This window comes from Manis pentadactyla, chromosome 17, assembly GCF_030020395.1.
Source record: "Manis pentadactyla isolate mManPen7 chromosome 17, mManPen7.hap1, whole genome shotgun sequence".
NCBI classification, from domain to species: Eukaryota; Metazoa; Chordata; class Mammalia; order Pholidota; family Manidae; genus Manis; species Manis pentadactyla.
In genome coordinates this window covers 19,810,930-19,832,381 of record NC_080035.1, presented here as the reverse complement: position 1 = coordinate 19,832,381, position 21,452 = coordinate 19,810,930, and the positions used below count along the sequence as shown (strand labels likewise).

At 38.5% G+C, this 21,452-nt stretch overlaps 1 protein-coding gene across 3 annotated transcripts in view; it reads right to left on the bottom strand.

Annotated features, from left to right (window-relative positions):
• Positions 1–19,342, bottom strand: part of PCDH17 (protocadherin 17) — a 101,595-nt gene extending 82,253 nt beyond the window's left edge. For all 3 annotated transcript variants that reach the window (XM_036893717.2, XM_036893718.2, XM_057494416.1), the window contains exon 1: positions 15,890–19,342. In XM_036893717.2, coding sequence (XP_036749612.2) covers positions 15,890–18,472 — 2,583 coding nt within the window. In that variant the 5' untranslated portion in view covers positions 18,473–19,342. The remainder of the gene's footprint in view (positions 1–15,889) is intronic.
• Positions 19,343–21,452: the final 2,110 nt, after the last annotated feature.

Below are 21,452 nucleotides of genomic sequence, written 5' to 3'. Positions count from 1 at the left end.
TTTCAGAATACTTTAGTGTATATGTCATATATTATCCATCCCAGCAGGGACTGGTACAAGATCTCAACATATTAATATTTCTTCAATAAAAAACGTTAACATTAACACTAAGTGAAACAAAGAAAATAAAAAGTAACCTTGAATCAGTTCAGGTCTGCGTCCTTTGGATTTTGTAGTCAGTGAAGGGATTGCGGCTAGGAACAACAAAAGGTTAGCAACAGCTATCTCTGAGTACTAAATTATTAGCAATTACAACTTTTTAAATGCAACTTTATTTTCAGTCCACAAGTATGCAATGTTACTGCACACCAGGAGCTGTTTTTTAGGTATTTTTTTAAGTCAAATTTTTGCAATAAGAATTCCTCTTAAAATGAGGGAAAAATATAGTTTTCTAGTTATGAAAAAATATGAAAAGGAAGGAGACTCAAAGAAATGTATACTGGAAAAAAACTTGAAATTATTTTAATGCAAACAGCTTAAAATTATTTTAATGAAATTATTTTTGTACATTACAGTTTTATAACAGTTGTTTTTCCTAAGAATAAAGTCTCTTGTTGTAGGGAAACTATTGACTTGCTAAAAATCAAACAGAAAAGCAATAGCTGGCCCTGGAGTCAAATGTAGCCAATTCTACAAATTCCCAGTTCAATGTTAAAAGCAGAAGAAATTCAAAAGGTACTAGATAATTGGTAAATGAAATTCAGCTGCAGAGGTCTAGAGGCATAGTCTTAGTGAAGTAGCTTCCTCTCTGATATATCTGTCATGGGACAAAATAAATTTAAAAAAAAAACCTAAAATCAAGGGTCCAAAACCTCATATATTTACATCTCAATTCTCCTGGAAGAACTCTTCTTTTATAAATTACCTAATTCTATGTTTTTCAAGACATATTATGGCTCCTTTTTATTGGTGCATTAGAAATACTTTTGAGTAAATATAAGAACCCAGTAGACAAATTTCCCCAAAAAGAAGTGAAACAGCAGAACAATTATTCTTTGTTGATACCCCACTTTCTCCTTCCTTCTTTTCCAAACAGGGAATCAAGTTGTCATGCAGAGTTTGAGAAACAGGTTTTTCCTCTTTCTGAAAGAGGGTGAGTTTACTTAAGCAGAGTTAGGTAGTTTATAAAAGCTACACACTTAATATTAAAAAGACAAAGTATAAAACTCTTCCCTTAGCCTAATTTGATTTAAGGATCCTGATACCCTCTTTCTAGAGAGGCAGCGCATCACAAATATGAAATGGTGCACAGAGCATAAATAGCTCAAGCTGAAAGCATAACAATAAATTCTATGTCTATTATTGCAGAATCAATAAATAAGCATAATGAAAACTATGACACATTATTACATTACTCTGTATTGCCTCTATTCATTAAAAAAATAGATGAGTGCATTTAAAATAATTTCACACGTCAAATGACAGTAAGTCTTGCAGTTGAGATGATGCTGCAAGAAATATTTGTAAAGGACAGATGCATGATCTTATATGGCATATGTTAAGATTATGACAGAAGTACAAGGAATCAGAAATAACTACTTCATACCAAAATAGTAGTAGCATTGTGTCCAACATATTTACATCATTCATCTGCGTCATGTGTTCTGAAGTTATGACATCAATTAAAAAAAAAAATCTTTAGAAGAAAATTCCCTGTCAATTGGCCCTTAAATGGATTCTACTTTTTCAGTTTTCCTATTGATTTAATATACTAGATTATATTAACAGCACTGGCTTGTAAATGAGGAAGATCTGATTTGTAATAATGGAGATATGCTGCCAAAATAATCAGCTTCATAGTTAACAAGTTTCCAAGTATTTGGAAAAGCTGTGAATGGGATTATAAGGTTAAGCTGTGTACATGTGGCTCATCACTGTATAAATATTCAGAAATTTGATCTCACATACTGAAGAAACACCTGTCTAATCATGACTCTTTCCCAAGTTACATGAACTTCAGAGAGCAGAGCAGTACACAACTGCTGACATGAAATCATGATCAATTCACATAATGTACTTCTTGTGGTAGGTATATAATTATATCATATATCACCCTTTCAAGTGAAGACATAAGAAATATTTTAGGAAGGTTCTGTGGTTTCATAGGGCTGCATATATGTTTGAATTTCAGGATAACCACCTGAAATACTAAATATCGCTTTTTTTCCTTTTGTCATAGTGTACAGTTTTAGTGTAACTGGATTCTGTAAGTATAAATGTAATGAGGACCCAGAGAATAACTAAGAGGTAGTAGTTCCTGCACAGAATAACAGTGAGAAGTTTAGTAGTCCCTCTAGTTAGTCGAAACCTTAATGAATTTGAACATTAGTTAAGTTACCTTTAACTAGATCCAGGATTAAATAACTACACTGAAACTTTGTCAAATAGACACCAGGTCATTAGCCTGATTTTATTTTTTCAAAATTTGTTCAAAAGGTAATTGGGTTAAAAATGTACTGAATATGGCTCCGATCACATTAATTTCAAATGTCCAACTCCAAAACATAGATTTTGAAAGTATGTTCTAAAATAGCAGCTGAAGGTCAATGTTTCAAATTTCTGATTATATTTCCTGGAAGCAGATGGATACAATGAAACCTAATGATTGAATTTTAAATGCTTTCATGCACCTTTTATCTGTTTCCCAACATGTTGATTCTACCTTAATGTTCTAACAAGATAATAGGTTTACTACAATTAACCAACTGAAATGATATCTCCATTTTCCAATTATTTATATCATATTACCTGGGGTTATTGAATCAGAGCTCCTTTCCATCTCCCACCCCTCCTGCCTTTCCATCACCATCCTACATATACACCAAACAACACCCCAACTACATTATTAAATAACAGATATGTCCTTGGAGATTTGATTTCTCTAGTTAAATGAAGAGTATTTAAAATAAAGCTCAAGTTCTCCAAGGCTCAATGGGAAGTTTTAAATGAAAATAATATTAAGGAATTTGTTGATGAAGTTTAACTGTAATTCCCTTTCTTTATGTTATGAACTGGTACATCATCTCTATCTCTGATCTGCGTAGGCACAAACATATAAAGAATGTTTATCAAGAGATAAAAAATTAAACATTCTATTTTCAGAAGTAGGAGATGGAAGATCTTATCTCTATTACATCTCAATAGAGCACACTCTTGCCTGAGGAACAAAAAGAGGGACTCATAAAGAAAGGTTTATTTTATTGATTTTATATAAAAGAAAATCAAATTTTCATCATCTAAAATATATACTCAAGTCTAGATTAAAGGAAACCCAAGAAACTTTCTTGCTAATAAACTAAAGATTTTCGTTTCTTAATGCATTTTAATAATGCTAAACATAATATTATTAAATCCAACTCATCTTTAAATATGACCCACCTCTATATAGCTCCACTTCACAAAATCAGCTATATAATTTTCAGTCCCAAATGTACATATAGTTAAACATTAATCTGGTGATAAATACCACCATGGTCTCATCTATTTATATTCGTGAATGAAGAAAAATTGGATTACATGTAAATACACATGTTCCTTAAGATATCCCTGTAAAAATATATTCTCTGAATGGATTATTCAGAGAAGAGACCAGATGGCAAGGATAAGAAGAAAAGAATTAGGACAGTCATAAATAATTGCCAAGACATAAATAATTACTTTCCTTTTGCTTCATTCAAATTGTGTGTTCTGATGATGTTTTTCAAATGTTTAAACAACTTTTTTAAGTATTTAGACAAATGACATGTGTTTTTAGGTTATATAGTTTTATGTTAAGACCAACATAAATTCATGCAAATTGGTACATTTGCAAAGCATTCACATATCTGCACATTGTAAGTCACATTTCTAGCAGATTTCTAAGCTGCATTTAGAAGGCACTATGTATGATAGTTCAAGAAAAAGCCTATTCAGAGAAATGAGTAAAATTTAGACAGATTACAGAGTATTACTAGTCCAGCTTCTGATACACTGAGGGAGGGAGTGTCTGCTCCCAGTACTCAGGCATCTTGCAGTGACGCACAGCTGAAGCCTAGCCTGGCAGCCAGTCTGCAAAGAGCAGCTCCAATTGCTTATGTGCCTTCTTCCCCAAATGCTAACTATTCCAGGGTGAATTTACAGATGGTCTTGAATTACAGTATTTAGATAATTTTGAATATAAATGCTCCCATTGACAAAGGTATTTGTGGGCTAATCTTATACAGAAGTTAAACACTAAATACTAGGTGAAACATTAAAATACTAGTTCAATCTTTCAGAGTCTTTCTCTTGTTTTTCAATGTCAATTAACAATGAATTCTAAACTTCTTAAATTTACATTTCTATCTCTTATTATTTTTTCCTTCATTTTATATCCTAGCTACTCAGGCAAGTGGGATTAATTAAATATTTAACACAGTTTGAAAGCACATTCGGCTTGAAGCCTTTACTCTATCAAAGCTCCTTATTCTTTGATATGGATTTTAAAATTAAGAGCTAAAATTCAGATAAATGGTAATTAAGTAGTAAATTATTTCAATTCAGAGATTTAAAATTATTTCATTATTAATTAATTAATTAATTATTATGGATTGAAGGAATCTGGCAGTTGTGAATGTATTTAAATACATTTTAGTTACTGAAATGGCCATCATACTGTTTATAGGAATGCTTAGCTTTTATTTCCTCAATCTGTCTGTGAAAGTCTTAATATCATCTACACAAGCCAGATTCTAAAATTTTGGGGAAAAAAATGTTTAAGTTGGGTTATATTATTATATACATTTAATAATTACCTTCTATGATTTTTTTTCCATTATCAAATGGCAAATGGTAACAAGGTGATTAAATCATAAAATTATACCTCAAGGAATATAAATAAATGTAATCTCAAGGAATATAAATAAATGTAATCTCAAAATTACCATTATAGTTTACCTATAATTGCATTAAGTCATATAGAAAATAAGTAAAACATTTTATGGAAAGTCTTCACAAATATAACTACCTTAAAATTAATTAAAATATAGAAAAAACTATTATAGTAATTTCTTATTAGCTTACCAGAGTTGTGAGATCCTTAGAGTCTTACAAATAGGCATAATATCTTAATTGCACAGTTTCAATACTTTCTAAACCATACCAAGGAATAGGACAAAAGATGAAAGACATGTTCATATCAACACTATTTTCTCTTGATATACTGTATATATATTTATGTGTTTATACACACACACACACACACATACACATAAACAATTCTGTGAAAACCTGATGTGCATAATGGTGAACTTTGATCATTTGGTTTCATTTCTGTGAACTTGCAACATATTAATAGAATTGTATAGAAATTTTCATTTTAGTTACTAAAAAGGAAGAAATTATAAATAAAAATTGTCAAAATAATCCACTCTCAAATAATTATTTACTAAAAGGTCATTATTTCAGCATGTTTTATAAATAATATCTTAGACTTTGGCCTTAGTGATGCCTAGATTTGGATCTAAGCTCCAGCTAATATCTGATCAGTAATCATAGGAAATTACAAAGAATTCATGTTTTTTTTAGGTGGCTACTATGTACTAGAAATCATGCTACGGTGTCTTAACTGCAGTGAAAAACAAGATGGATATTGTGTCTGTCCTCAAGTATTCTGCTACCTAAACTGCTTTGTGATAAATTAATTATACTAATAAAGGGTTACAACAATGATACATTGCTTTAAAACTGTTCAGACTTAATAACACTCCTTATTTTTGTTGTAGATCAATTTGATCTTTACCAAGAAGAGTTTACACCCACAGTGGAAACTGGTAGGGTGTTAAATCGCCTGTTAGTCATCCAGTCTCAATATCTTTATTATGGCTCTTTAAAATTCTGTGTACTAAGTAGCTTTAGGATCAAGCATAGAATAGAAATACTTCCACTAACTTCTGATGATTAGAATGCTTTTATAGTTCAAAACACTACACTTTTCTTTTCACCTGCCAGTCTAAGTCCTGCTTTTTCAACATTGCCAAATGGTCTTACTACAATTTGCTTCAAACTTAACCAGGCAACAGAGGAGCGTGATGGAAAATATTGTCTACTCCTTTGCTAAGACGGTACATGTCAACTTTTCACCTAAGGCGAAATTTAATGGCCAACATGTGGATCTTTATTTCTAGAGATTTACTATGGAAACACTGACATAACCTTTAACCAGAGCAAACAGAGCCACTCGAATAAGCGGATGACACCAAACCTAAAAATTCATGAGGAACAGAAAGAGCCTGGCAGGAATTAATCTACCATTTTCACACATCTGCCCAAGGGAGGTATTGTAATTGCAAAAATTTACTCTAAGACTGCTGAGACTCATAGTAATTATGTTTCTTTTTTTTTAATAGAAATAGCCACAGGTGGTAACAAATTGGGTTTTGAGATGGGGAACTGGGCATGCATTCTAACCCAAATTACTATGTAATTGTCTTGATTAAAAAAATTCGTGAAAAGTCTATTGCTCAAAATCAGAAAAAAACAAAAAAAGTTTCCTTAAATGTATTCCTTGTCTTTTAGTTTCTCTCCACTTTAGGCATATTGCTTCACTTGTTGCTATTGGCACATCTGAAATAAGGGCCACACTGTAGAATAGACTTTTCCCAATATCTTACACATTGCTGTGAGTGGAATTTGTTAATAAGATAATTCTCTTATTTCCTGACTTATTATCATCTAGGTACAAACAGTAGCTTTCCTAAGAGGTCAGAATTTAGAAATTTAGCTAATAATGACTACTATCTGTGTATATGCCAATACTAAAAGTGCAAGGTTACAGACATGTTTTTCAATCTATATGTTCTATTAAAATGTTTGCCATACACATACATATCTGCTGTCAATAATCCTCTATCTTACTCTACACTTAGGTGCATGTATTAGCACCAACATTATTTTCATTGTTTTTTTTAATAGCAAACATATTTTAGGCATACCATGCCATGTAAGAGTCAATGAGCATCTCCAAACCTTTTTTAATCAGGAAATTCTGATTTAATCAACCAAGATTAAAATAGGAGATTAGTCATTGGTTTAAAACAACAAAGGAAAAAAAACAATTCGTTAAGCTAACACAAAGTTACACAAAGCTTAAAATAAAAATAAAAATAAAGCAATCAAGTGTTTTGCTTTGAGACTATGTGAAGGCAAATTTGTATGAAATCTTTAATTCTATCTTTAATGATAATAAATGATTATCTTTTATTTTGCATGACTTACAGTTCTTCTTATAACATTCTTAATGCAATGAGTTGATTTGGGATAAGCTATTTTAATGAAAAACTGCAAAAACAAAATTGAAAGCAAGAATTTTGTGCCCCAAGAAGACACTGCAATAAAATCCACCAACATTTACAACAATATTCTGCTTTTTTCTGGCAGTACTATGGAAATGAAAGCAAATTACCTTTAAAGTTGCTCAGAAAGTTTCTATGACAAATATTTATATAAAGATACATCATTAAGCAATGATCAGGTTTGAGCTGAAAAAAATCCCCTTTTGAAATTTTTTTTTTCCGAGATACTACATAACATTTTTTCTTAGTAAATTTTGCTGAGATTTTACACATGGTGTGGGGGGAAATCATGGGGAAGACAGTGTAGCATAGAGAAGACAAATAGTGACTCTGTGGCACCTTACTACACTGATGGACAGTGACTGTAATGGGATATGGGGGGGACATGATAATATGGGTGAATGTAGTAACCACATTGTTTTTCATGTAAAACCTAAGTAAGAGTGTATATCAATAATACCTTAATAAAAAATTTTGCTGAGATTTTAAACATATTATTTCCCAAACATTCCATTTTCATACTGCCATCTCATCTACTGAAATGGGGACGTTGGTAAGAAGTGCATGTTAACCACTTTATACTGTGGTACAATAATCCTCATGGTGATCATAGGTGAACTGCTCTCATAAGTAACAGTTCTGCAAATGCAATTGCTCTGGTGAAAGAGCAAAAAATCTATTGATTATCAGTTCCAAAATAATCTCAGTATACTTTGATAAAATATGCTGCAAGAAAAAAAAGAAAAAACAACTTTAAGCAAAGGTATTTTTATGTTAGGGGTCTGTGAATTGAAAAGGAATATTATGCCTTAATGGTGTAAAATATTGTCTTAGATTTCAAAACTGATGCAAGCGTTTGTACTGCAAATAAATAAAAATTTAAAAATTTATCTAAGACATTAATGGTGTAAAATTGGGTTGTAAGAATAAGATACATGGGTGCCTGTGGCCATTTCTGCCTACAGTAAAATACCTGTTGCATTTCTGCTTTATAAAAGTAAGATACTGCAATTTAAGATACATGTGCATGTTGCAATTTGAGTTTTATTGAATTGAGGACACAAAAATTCTAGGTATAATTATAATCCCATCATTGCTTAGCAGTGATTATTAAGAATTCAGGTAGAAATGTTGTGAAGTATAGCAGTTAATGACCTGTTCTTAAATTACATTTTTAATATATTATCACCAAAAGAAGCTGAAGAAAATGTATCTAAAAGCATCAAAGCTGTTGAAAAGAAATTCTTAATTATATTTTAAGTTAAATCTGTTATTTAAAAATATATATGCTATCAAAACAGCATTAGAACCATTCTGACTATAAAGTCATTATCTACATTATGTATTGATATAACTTACAAATATGTACCCAATGTCACTTAAAAACAGTATATATGTATAAATACATATATATACATATACAGAACAATTATGAATGTATAACTTTGAAAACTTGAAATAGAGTTTTAATGCTCTTACTTTCAAATTTCACAAAGGCTGCTTTTAGCTGATAAAGAGAGTAAACAAGAAATTGTCCTTTAAATGGTCCCTTTAATGTCTTCCACTAATTAAAAATCAATAAAAAATATTGCAAGTTTAAAAAATAATAAATATTCAGACAGGGTGTATTCCAGAGCCAGTCAGAAGCTTAAAAGATTATTTTTTCCTTTACCTTGCCCATGTTTCATCCAACATAAATATGGTTCATGATTATATTACTGAATAGAAACATAAAAAAACAACAACACAGGTCTTTAAATATTTCAAAATGACTGAAATAAAATGCATTTCTAACACCATTAAATTATTTTTAATATATTCCTTTCCTTTATAATCAGACCAGTCTATTTATGTAGATTACTTACATCTAAAATCCCATTTATCCAACCTAAATTTATCCTTTGATCACAAAACTTGTTAACTTAAATGGTCTTTTATTGTTATGATTCATTTTCCCATAATTATGCTGTTAAGCTGCCTTATTTTTTGAATAAATATATACAAATGTGCCAATCATATTCAGCGTTGTTATGCTAGATGCTCAATGAACTGTAAAAACCATTTCACTACAATAAAACTGCCTGGAACAGATCCAGGGCAAGGCCTACAAACACCAGTGATCACAATGTCACTAGGACCAGAACAGACAGAAGTATGTCACGTGTATATCAATAGATTCTCGCAAACACTGTCTGAAACCAATTTTACACTCTTCCACTGGAAGAACTTAGTGCATACAAGTAAAGGATGCCACCCACACAGACACAAATTTTGCATCTGTATTTTGTTGTCTTTTTTTTTTTCTGCTTTACCTTAAAGATATTGAACTTACACTTCTGCAGTAACAAGGAAGCAGGAGCAAGCTTATGCTTAGTCACAGCAGGGAATGTTGATGTCATTTAGGACTTCTTTATTATAGATCATTTATTTCAGGAGGCCAAAGGATAGCAATATATCACTGTCAAGCTAGTGGTGACGGCTACGGCTAACTGTAAAATACTGTGTGCCATTGAAGGAAATTCTTGTCAACGTCTCCTTTACTAAGGTAAGTTGACAATAGATTAGTGTAGGTCGGATGAACTTTAAAAGTGTTTTGCAGGTGGGTGGCAGAAGTCACACTATCTTCAAATTGATAGGCAAAATGAACTTTATACCATTCTCTAGCAAATACATTGGTTGAAGGAATTCAATACAAAAGAAAAAATAGCTTCCTTAATGGCTTGACTAAAATATGATTTCAAGAGAATGCCCTCTGGGATTTATTAAACAGAAGAATCACTGCAGGGAATACTTTCTGCAGCAATGACTAATATCATAATTAGCAGGTGCATTTGTAAGAATTTACCCACTATTGAGTGTATTGCAAGACTTCTCAGCATAAGGGACCTAAGTTTTACTTCCTAACTGGCATGAACCCAGTTCTAGTGGCTTCATATTCCTCCTGATGTTTCATCATCAGCTCACAGTGCATATTCTCACGATGCCTCCAGCCATCCCACCAGCCTTTCATAGAATCAGAAACTTAAGAGGAGATTTTTTTTCTCTTAATCTACATAAACACCAACCTGTCCACTGTAGGCCAGTTGTTCCTTACCTTCTCTGCTCTAGAATGCCTGACTCTACTTTAAGGAACTTCAAAATGTTTGAGACTTTAAAACAGTAAAATCATCAAGTTTTAATATATTTTCAAAGAAAAATGAAGGTTTGAGTCATCTGTGTGAAGAAGAGAACTGCACTGGAACTAAATAAGTATAATAATGGGCTAATACTTGTGCTTGAATGTTTACACGCATTACATGGAAAATATAAAGACATTTATACATGTACACATGTTCTTTAATTTTGCCAAGAAGTTTTATTGTGCACATTTTCATAAGTATAGGCAGAGCCAAACTTCACTGAAATAAATGCACCTTTATTAATCTTAACATAAAATATTTTCTTATTTATACCTTTTATTTTATAGATGTGTTTTCTATTGCACTGTTTTACAAAAGCAGCACTAACAGTGAAGAATTTCAAAACTTGACAGTAACAGTGAAACATGATAAAATATAAATATTATATTTTTAAACAGTATTAAATACTTATGTGGAGATTTTTGAGACTTTCCTCTTTTGAAATATGTATATTTCTTAGTCCTTTCAAAAAGATAATATTTGGGATTATTTTAAGAATAATTAATTTATTTTAACATAGCTAAATCTGTATGAAAAACTGAATAATATGTATAACTTCCACTTTATAGAGAAAACTTTCTGGAAAATATGTTTGATTTTTTGAGGGGGTGGCTGGAACATAGTCACATTGAATAGATAATGTTTTAGAATATGGAAGGTTTTTTCTTGACTAAAAAATATGTCCAAGTACTTGTGATAGGAATTTTAGGGCATACTTTTCTATGGTCTGATGTTTTTCATGATCACCAACAGCCTTAAATAACATGAAGATGTCAAGGATAAAATTCCAAAATCCTGCTTGTAGATATATATGACAGTATTTATTTAAATTATAACTTTAACTCAGAGAACTCAAGTAAAATTATAGATCTTACCTCACAAACCCAAGGAAAATTTGAAATTATCTTAGTTCTACATTTTTCAAACAGTGATGAATTATCTCAGTGTAAGGATGATAAAGCATTTTACCTAACTGGCATTTTGGAAATTGTATTGAAAACAAAAAACTAAAAGAAGTTATTACCCTATGAGTAGTTACATAACACAGCAAAAATAAGATTTGAAGGCTTCTAGTGCATATAGTTTAAAAATTGTACTTCTTGTGTTTTCATTTATTCCAAACTAGAGAAATGCACACAGATTTATACTGGAGCTGAGATTTTCATGGGTGCACACAAAACTAAGAATAATTATAGTTTTCTTTACTATAAAGAAAAACAGTAGCAATATATTTAGAATGATGATAATTTCTTTTAAACTCTTCTCCAAAGACACTCAAAACACTTTAATAGCTGACTATCTTTTCAATTGTGGTTATTTGTACTACTTTTAATATGTGGTTAAACAGAAAAAAGTGTTTATGATTGTGTACTCGTTAGTTTAAAATATGATTTAATTTAATCCGTACATCTTTCAAAAATCTTTAAGAAACAGACAAGTGGACAAGACACTCCTGCAAGCAAGACAAGAAAGGGATATGCCTTTCCTACTCAGCTCACCATAACCACTATAAATAGAGATACATATAAAGTTTATGGAAATGAGTGCATGTAACATCAAAGTATGCCATTTTAGAATGACACTGAAGAAAAATGTCTTCACAATTATAAATGAAGAAATTGTTCACATGCTTTGTGTTTGTTACTGAAATCACTAACAGACAGGAATATAAGGCTTTGAAAATCACAATCTTGGGATCTCATCTGAGTCCCTGTAATACAGCATAGGGAATATTGTCAGTAATATTGCAGTATCTTTGTATGGTGACAGTTTGTAACTACACATATGGTGGGGAGCATTTCCTAATGTATGTAACTGTTGAACCACTATTTATATATCTGAAGCCAATATAATTTTGTGTACCAACTATACTTAAAAATTTTTTTAATAGAGAAGTGGCAATAAAGGCAGACTGTGGATAATGTTGCTAGTAAAGATACACTTGTTCATTCACATTTCATTATAAAATACTGAGTTTATTGTCTACACTATGAAACTTTAGTCCTCTATGCCTCAATCTCATTTTTATATATTTGGATTGACTGAAAGTATTTGCCATGTGTTTAATTTCCTTTTATTGAAAAGGCCATGCACACATATCAAGAGGATTTTCTCTTCCCAGCAGTCTAAAGTCAACCTTAATGTGAATCTTTTGAGATTGAACTATAAAATACTACATAAGAATGTGTTCCTTTTAAAAATTTATTTTAGTAGATCTTATTCTGCTGGCTCAATATATTTTCTTCTATGAAAGCATATTAAAATGACTTGTGGTACTGCTACAAAAAGTCTGAAAACACAGATGTTCAAACAAGACTGGAAATTCTCCCACCAGCAAGCAGTCCCCAGCCTCCTCCCTCTTCTCAGCCAGGCCTTTGTTGAAAACACCTGTTGAGAAGTTACTCTAAGACTGAACAAATAATTCTTGATAAGCATAAGTTAGAAGTCACGTGTGACAGTTAGTAGTGATCTCTATTTGATTTTAGGTTCTCATGTTAATATATGAAATAATCCACATGGAAATTGTTCCTTTGAAAAGTGCTTGTATAAATATGGACAACAAACTATTTGCCTTATCTACCACAAAATCTGTGCTCTTATTTTTAAAAATCAATGTTACAGCTTTAAAATGAATAAAATATTTTTTATAATAACACTGTATTATGATCCACACTATTGAGGATATTTTAATCACTAGTCTATTGTTTAAAAACTTCATAGACTGGCTTGACTTTAACTGAACAACTTGAAGCAAACCTGAAATAAAATCTCTTCTCACAAACCATTGTTTCTACACTGTTCCTACATGATTGCTCTGCATCCATATTCAATAAAAATACTCCTATGCCAAAGAACCTACAGATCTTAACCTTAAAATTTTAGTCCCTGTGCTCACACAAAATCTTTCAATATTTAAATCTTAATTTGAGCTATAACACGAGTCTTACAAATACTGAAGTTCCTAAATTTCCTATCACCAGTCTTTATCAGTGTAATCTCAAAACAACTGTAGAAGACTCTTTTCATTCCATCATGAGAAATACATTCCACCTTCTAAACAGAACACACACATACAAATGCTGGAAAATAAAAGATAAAGCAGACCTAGTAGCTGCTACTCCAAGTGTACTCTGTGGATTAAGACTCTACCTCCAGAAATACACGTGAGGTTAATAGTGTGTTTCCTCAGCAAGCTGTTAAATACACATACTAATAAACACACTTGATGGGATATTTCCATAGCAGGAGCAATATTAGAAATTGAGTCACTTTCAAAACAATTTCAAGAACTTAAAACTTTTCCTGGGTCTTTATAGCATAGATTTAGATTCCAGAAGAAATTCTAGAAGAAGGGTTTGGCAAGGAAGTTTGTCCTTTGTTCTCTGTTTAAATTCTCTCTCTCCTTGCATGTGTGTATGATTTGCTTTGGTGTAAGTTTTACTGCTAATGAGAGGAATCATCTTCATCATGACCACCATCATCACCCATCCCTGGAGCAATGAACAGCTTTGAGACAGCATGGTGCACAGTATAGGCACCCCTGTCCCTCAAACTCTTCAGGATGTTCGATTCAGTACTGTTCCTCACTAATCTGACCAAGGAATCAGGCTTGCTGAAAATTCTACTGCACCAAGTTCATTTTTACTGGAACCTAAATAAGAATCCAACTCATTGCATTTGAAGTGGAAGATTAAGCATTAACCCTCAGTGGTATCTTTGTAATTATCAATGGTAAAAATATAAGAAAGATACATAACATGTGTATTTATAAAATGACTGTAAAAGATCTGTAATTATATGTTTTCACATGCCTCCCTCTACAGAGATTATCATAAATATCAGTTTTACACAGTCACAGAAAGACTTTAATAGAAATCATAGTTTTTTTAAGGGAGGAATTTCGTATCCAGTTTTATAAAGATCTCAAAAAATCATGATTAGTACTATATAGTAAACACTGCAAAAGTGGGATTTAGTACTACATTTGATACCTTAGTGGCATCAAGTACAAGAATCTGTTTTACAAGGACATTATATTATTATAAGAAAATACGTTTTGCTCAGTTTTAGTATTTTTGCACTTATCATGTTAGAGAGGATAAGATTATTAAGTTTCCTATTGCATTTTAATAATAAAAACATTGCTGAGTCAAGTGTCATTAAATGTTATTTGCTTTTCAAAGCATAAAATTATGAACAAATTATTTTCATTTGCCCCAAACTAATCTTCCTCCCAAAGTGTCACTTTGAGTTAAACTCAGTTTTGGATTTCAAGTACTGTTCATCCAGAGTAATTTGTAGCAACAGCATTCATAATAAGGAAGAATTAAGTTTTTCTGTGACACAACTCAATAGTGGATAAAAGATACTAAGCAGTGACAAGACATATTAGTCACCTGCTGTTGTTAGAATCTATGTTCATGAAATCATTTAGGCTTTTCCCTCTTTTATCAGTAACTTTGGATTATACTGTCTCATATACCTTAAACATCACTTAGGTACACTGGAAAAACTCAGTATGCAAACTAAATGCATCCTGGAATTCTTTTTGGCACATTAAGTGTCTTTGGTGCAATTCAGCCTCCTGTTTTCAAAAGCACAAAATGAGTCTGTGACTCTGTTCCTTAATAACTCCAAAGGACATATCAGGAAAACCACAGGACAAAATAAATACAAGTTTTTCATAGATAGTTACTAGTCATTATCCAGAGCCTATGTTTATTCAAACATTTGTAAGAGCTTCAGATCATAGTTCACATTTTAAAAGTTTAAACTATGCTACTGCATAGGTTTATAGAGCAGCAGGTTCTGCTGGAGAATAAGTAAGATTCAAGTCCTTTAAAACAGTTTTTAAACAAAACAGTGACTTGGGGGGCAGGTGCATAAAACTTAGCTTAAATTAATTCAGGCTCTGGAATTCTGACTGGCTTGCCATTTTGCCCTGGAAGTGGTTAACTTCTTAATATTTGGGTACACATTTCTTTCATTTTTTGACATCAGATTTTTTAATATGGAATTAAACACCTTTAAAGTGAATTAACTAAAACAATTTTTTTTGTACTCTGAGAATCCTTTGTAATGGAAAGAAATGCAGACCAACAAATAAAAATAAAGTAAAATAAACTATGAATACTGAACTCTGCTAACATTTTTAAACCTGTAAAAATAAACTTTAAAATGCCACAAAAAGACATTTACATCTTGTAGATTTTAGGCTATTTACATGGAAGGGGTTATGTATAGAATATGTTGTACACATAGTGGCAAAAGTGTAAACCATTTTCACTTTAAAAATTTCCCCTCTCTCTGCTGCTGCCAGTGTGGCTTGTCCTTTTGCAAAGGTTTCAGGACAGCTCCAACACCAGCAATAAAGTCCCAGTTACGCTAAAAGTCTCCTACCTGAATTATGGACATCCGAGAGGCCGGGGTCTCGCTCGCATTAGTCCCTGGTCCGGTGAAGCTGGTGTGACAGCCCGCGTGCCCCTGGGGGACAGTCAGGTTGTTGGAGGCGGGTTTGAGGTACATCACCTCCGATCGCGGCGAGCTGAGGGGCAGGCGGGTCTGGTAGTCGAAGTACATGGGGGAGGTGGCGAGGGAGGGGCTGCTCACCACGTTCATGACGTTCATGGCGTTCCTCTCCTCCACCTCGCTCTGCACCAGCATGATATCATTTTTGTTGATCTTTTTCTTCTTGCCCTTGCCCCCGCCCAGCTGCGGGTGGCTGTACTCGGCGATGCGGCAGTTGTAAGTGCGGATCTCCTTGTTCTCACGCTTGCACTTGACGGCGATGGTGATCATGGCCGCTAGGAGAATGATGGAGATAGTGCTGAGAGTTACGATGAGCGGCAGCGACATGTCCCAGTGGTGCTGCTCGCCATTCACCCGGGGAACCCCCTCGGGCAAGGAGCCGCTCACCGAGCGGATGATGAGCTTGGCCACCGCGGACAGGGTGGGCTTGCCGTGGTCGGTCACCTTCACTACCAGCTCAACCACTGGCGTCACGTCCTCCCAGAAGGGGTGCAGCGTGCGGATCTCACCGCTGGACGGATCGATTTCAAACAGGTGGTCGTCGTTACCATCTACGATTTCGTAGGTGAGGCGGCCGCTCTCGCCGAAGTCGCTGTCCAGGGCGCGCACTGTGCTCACCAGGTAGCCCAGGCCGGCGTTCCGCGGCACCTGCAGCTCAGCCGTGTCGTTCTGCAGCGTGGGCAGCACGATCACCGGCGCGTTGTCATTCACGTCTAGCACTGTCACCCTCACAGTTGCGTTGCTCTCCAAGTGCGCGGGCGCCCCCGAGTCCTTAGCAAGCACCTTGAACTCAAACGCCTTGGTCTGCTCATAGTTAAAGGAGCGCAGTGCGTAGATGGCCCCGTTGGTGGGGTTCACGGATACGTAGGTGTAGATGGACACGTCGCCGATGTGAGAGGGCAGGATGGAGTAGGACACCGTGCCGTTTTGGCCCAGGTCGGGGTCCTGGGCAAGCACGGAGCCCAGGTACTCGCCTGGGATGTTGTTCTCGTGCACCTGCAGCACGTAGAGTCCCTTGGTGAAACGAGGAGGGTTGTCGTTCTCGTCCAGAATCTTGACAGCGAACGACTTGGTGGAGTTGAGTGGAGGCGATCCGCCGTCCCGCGCCACGATTGTCACGTTATATTCGTCCTGTGTTTCGCGGTCCAGCGGGCGGTCAGTCACCACCGTGTAGAAGTTGTCGTAGTTCTCCTCGAGTTTGAAGGGCACGGACCCTCCTGGGCCTCCCAGGCCGCCGCCGCCGCCCGGACCCCCTCCGCCCAGGACCCGGCACTGCAGCTGCCCGTTCTTGCCCGAGTCCCGGTCAGTGACCCGCACCAGGGCGATGACAGTGCCGGGCGGGGCGGCCTCGCTCAGCGCCCCCTGGCGCACGGAGACGAAACCGATGGACGGCGCGTTGTCGTTGCGGTCGATGAGCTTGACAGTGACCTTGCAGTGGGCCGGGATGGGGTTGGGCCCCAGGTCTCGGGCCTGCACGTCGATCTCCAACATCCCATTCTCTTCATAGTCCAGGTTGCCCTTGACACGGATCAGGCCGGTCTTGGGGTCGATGGAGAAGAGCTCCCGCACGCGGTCGGGCACATAGCTGCTGAAAGAGTAGAGCACTTCCCCGTTGGGACCCTCGTCGGCGTCGGTGGCGTTCAGATCAATGACCACGGTGCCCAGCGGGGCGTTCTCGGGCAGTTCCACCAGGTAGGAAGGCGCTTCGAAGACAGGGCTGTTGTCGTTCGAGTCGATCACCTTCACGTTAATCTGCACTGTGGCTGACCGCGGCGGCTCGCCGCCGTCCAGGGCGGTCAGCACGAGCGTGTGGTGGTTTTGCTGCTCGCGGTCTAGTGCCTTCTGAATAACCAGCTCTGGGAACTTGGTGCCGTCGCCGCGGGACTTGACGTCCAGCGCGAAAAGGCCGTGGTCGTCGCGCGTGAGCAGATAGGTGCGGAGCCCGTTCTCGCCGGCGTCCGGGTCGTGGGCGCTGGTGAGGGGGAATCGCGTGCCGGGGGCCGCATTCTCTGAAATGTCCATCTCGATCTGGTCCGAAGGGAAGGAGGGCGCATTGTCGTTGATGTCCTGGATCTCCACCTTGATCATGCAGATTTCCTTGTCGTTGGCGAACACTTCGAGGGACAGCTGGCACTTGGCGTTGTGGCGGCACAGGGACTCGCGGTCGATGCGCTGCTTGGTGTAGAGGAGACCGCTGTCGGCGTCCACGTCCAGCAGGTGCGGCGCGGAGTTCTCCAGCACCCGATAGCTACCCGACTTGCTGCGCCCGCCGCCGCCGCCGCCGCCGCCGCCGCCGCGCTCTGCGGGCGGGAGCCCAGGCTGCAGTCGAGCATCCTTGCCGATGTTACCGATCACCGTGCCGGCCCCTTGCTCCTCCGGCACCGAGTAGTTGAGGTTTTTGAGTGTCAGGGCAGGGGCCCACAGGAGGAAACAGCAACAGATGGAAAGGTACATCCCAGACCGGCGGGGTGGGGGCAGGAGCAGCGGGACTGGAGGGGCGAGGGAGTGGGTGCGCGCCAGCCTGGGGCTCGGATGCAGAGTGCGTGCGCGAAGCGAGCCACAAGTCTGTGGGTCCTTTTTTCCCTCCGCTCCCCGGCTGCGGCACCGGGCGGTTTCTCCTTATTCCGCTCAAGTTCCCCGAACCTGTTGATCTACAGCATCCGCACTGGGCGAGAAGCAGCGGCGCAGCGGAGCCGCAGGGGCACCGAACGAGGCGGAGGCGCCCTGCGGCTGGGGTAGAGCCGGGGGCTTTGTCTCTCCGGCCCGGACTTCGGGCGACTCAAACTTGAGGGGTGAGGCAGGCGATGAGAAGGAAATAGCGTCCAGGAGGGATGATGGGTGAGCTAAGGAATCCAGAATCCGTAGGTTTTCCTCGCTCGCGCTAGGGCGCTGCAAATCCACTCGCGGCGGTTGCCTCCGGAATACTCCTCACAGCGGGTGGGGGAGGGAGCGGGGAGGTGTGTCTCCAGGCAGATCGGAAAGTGAAATCCTTACTTGTTTTTCGCCTCCTGTGCTGAAATTGATGGGGATGAGAAGCAATGAAGAGGGAGTCAGATATATATATATATATATTGACTCCTCCGCGGAGTCCTGCGAAATGTCTGCTGGCTTCGCGGGCTGGTCTGTTTTCAGGCAGTCTTTTGCTGCATTTAGAGATCTAATCTTGCTCTGCTGGCTGAGGCAACGGCGGCGGCAGACTGCATCTCCCAGCCCAGCGTTATTTTTTTTTTCTCTCTCCTTTCCGAGCAGCAAAAGGGAGGGGAGGAAATGCAGCGCAAAGAACTAGTGTCCCGATTTGTAGTTTCCTCCCTCCACCAGGCTCCTCCCTTTCTTCCTCGGAAAAGGCTCTCCCTCGAAGTCAAGAGAGCCACACAGCCTGATCAGCGCTTGCGGTGTGAGTCTATTGGGAGGGGGAATAGAGAGCTATATCCCCGCCTCTGCTCGTAGACACACACTGATTTCTCTCGGCCAAGCCTGTCGCCGCCGCTACCATCCCATTCTCTCCCCGCGAGCAAGGACTTCTCTCGATGCAGTTTAATTCCAGTTTGCTCGTCTTCCCAGGCGAAAGGAAATCAACAGGCAACTCATGGTTGGATGTGCAGATTTGAAGGGGGAGGGGGAGGCGGAATAAAAAGGAAGGGGAGCCACCCTCCCAGGGCTCGCGCACACACTCTGCCTGTCTCTCGCTAGCAGGGAAACAGTCTCTGCATTCACAGGGCTGGGCTGTCAAGTGCCTCTCTTTTCTTTCTATTCAGTCTCTCCTTCCAGTGGCCCTGCCTCCCAGTCCTCTTCATCGAGAAAGGAAAACCTTGGCGAGGAATAAAAGTGGTGAATATTTGAAGCGAATAGAGTGCGGTTTTTTTTTTTTTCAAAAAAAAATTATAGTAGGAGTGGACTGGATGAAAGAAACACATCAAGGTTTGGCGTGATGCATTCTGCAGTCTCGCTCCCACACAGTCTCTCTGGGCGCCGGGAGGAGGCAGGGGGTGAGGAGCTGCGGCCGCGGCGGCCCGGCCAGGGGCGCCCGCCCCGGGGCGGGGAGGTCAGACCCAGGTCTGCCTGCACAGTATTTCAGGTTCTCGAGGCGCCTCGGGAATGACACATCCAGAAATGCAGGTGTTCCGATCTGCCCGATGAGTCAGAAGCAGTGGAACGAATCGTATTCACTCTCGCCTCACGGTCCTCCCTTCACAGACATGAGTTGCGGCTTCTTCCTAACGCTTTCTCTGACTCACTCTATAGAAAGAAATGCCAGATTCAGGTTTTGGAGAAAAGAAAAAAAAAGCGAGAGAAGGGAGGGAGGGAAAGAGGAAGGGAAGGCTGAATCCAGCAGCACTTTTACTCTACCTCTTTCTGCTGGAGTCCGAGGCTCCGGAAAACAAGGCGTCTGTTTTGCTAGGTATATTTATTTGTTTATTTATTTATTTAAAAAAATCTTTTCTTTTGGTTAGGCGTGAGGAAACCCCAAATCTTTCAGAGTCCTGTGGGAAAAGAAGGAAAAAAAAAACAACACAAGGATTCCAGTGACTGTGCCCGGCTTAGCCTCGCATCATAGTCACGATTTTCCTCTGTGTTCTCTATTCACAAAGTCCAGCACCGGTGTGCATAGTTAATTGTGCAGTCCGTTGTGGAGGGTTGTGCTTTTTTTTTTTTTTTCCTCCTTTCGTTCTCGGGTGGTTTCTTTTAATGGTGCCTGTCAGGATCAGCTCACAGCTTGCGGAAGACGTGCGGATTTCAAAGCAAATAAATCCATCTCCGCAAGCAAAGCATCGGAGGAAATGAAAGGTGAAAATTCAACAGTTGGAGTAGCGTCTCCCCAGCCTCCCTCCGCGCTGCCGCATCCGCAGGGCTCGCAGCCCCAGCTCTCTCCCAGCGCCTCTTGCTGACTGACTCTATTCACCTCACGCCGCCGCTTAAACATTGATACTGATTCCCTGCCAGCCAATCCGCTTGCTGAACAAGGCCATGCCTTCTCATTCTGCGCCCAATGGAAAGCGGAGAAGAGACTGGCGGGGGCGGGGCCAGGATCCCCAGCTCCTCAGAGTCATTGATTAGATCAGTTAGATAGCAGACCAGCCCGGCTAGCCCAGCCTGGCGCTCGGCTCTGGCGGCGGTGCCCAGGGCCTCGCCGCCAGGTCTTCTGAGTCTTAAACTACTGGGAGAAGCTCCTCCATCGTCTTCCTCTGGAAAAGAGAGAATTAAAAGAAAAAAAAAAGTTTGACAGCGATTTAAATTTTTTGTTGATATACACAGGAAACTGGAATCGCAGCGTGCTTGCAGAATAAGGTAGCTGCTGTCTTTCACTTGGGATTCTGTACACACACACACACACACACACACACACACACACACACACCGTACACACACTCACGCCAAGAGAAGTGCAGATTGTCTGGCTGCGCGTGGACGCATCTGAATGTGGTGCAGAAAAATG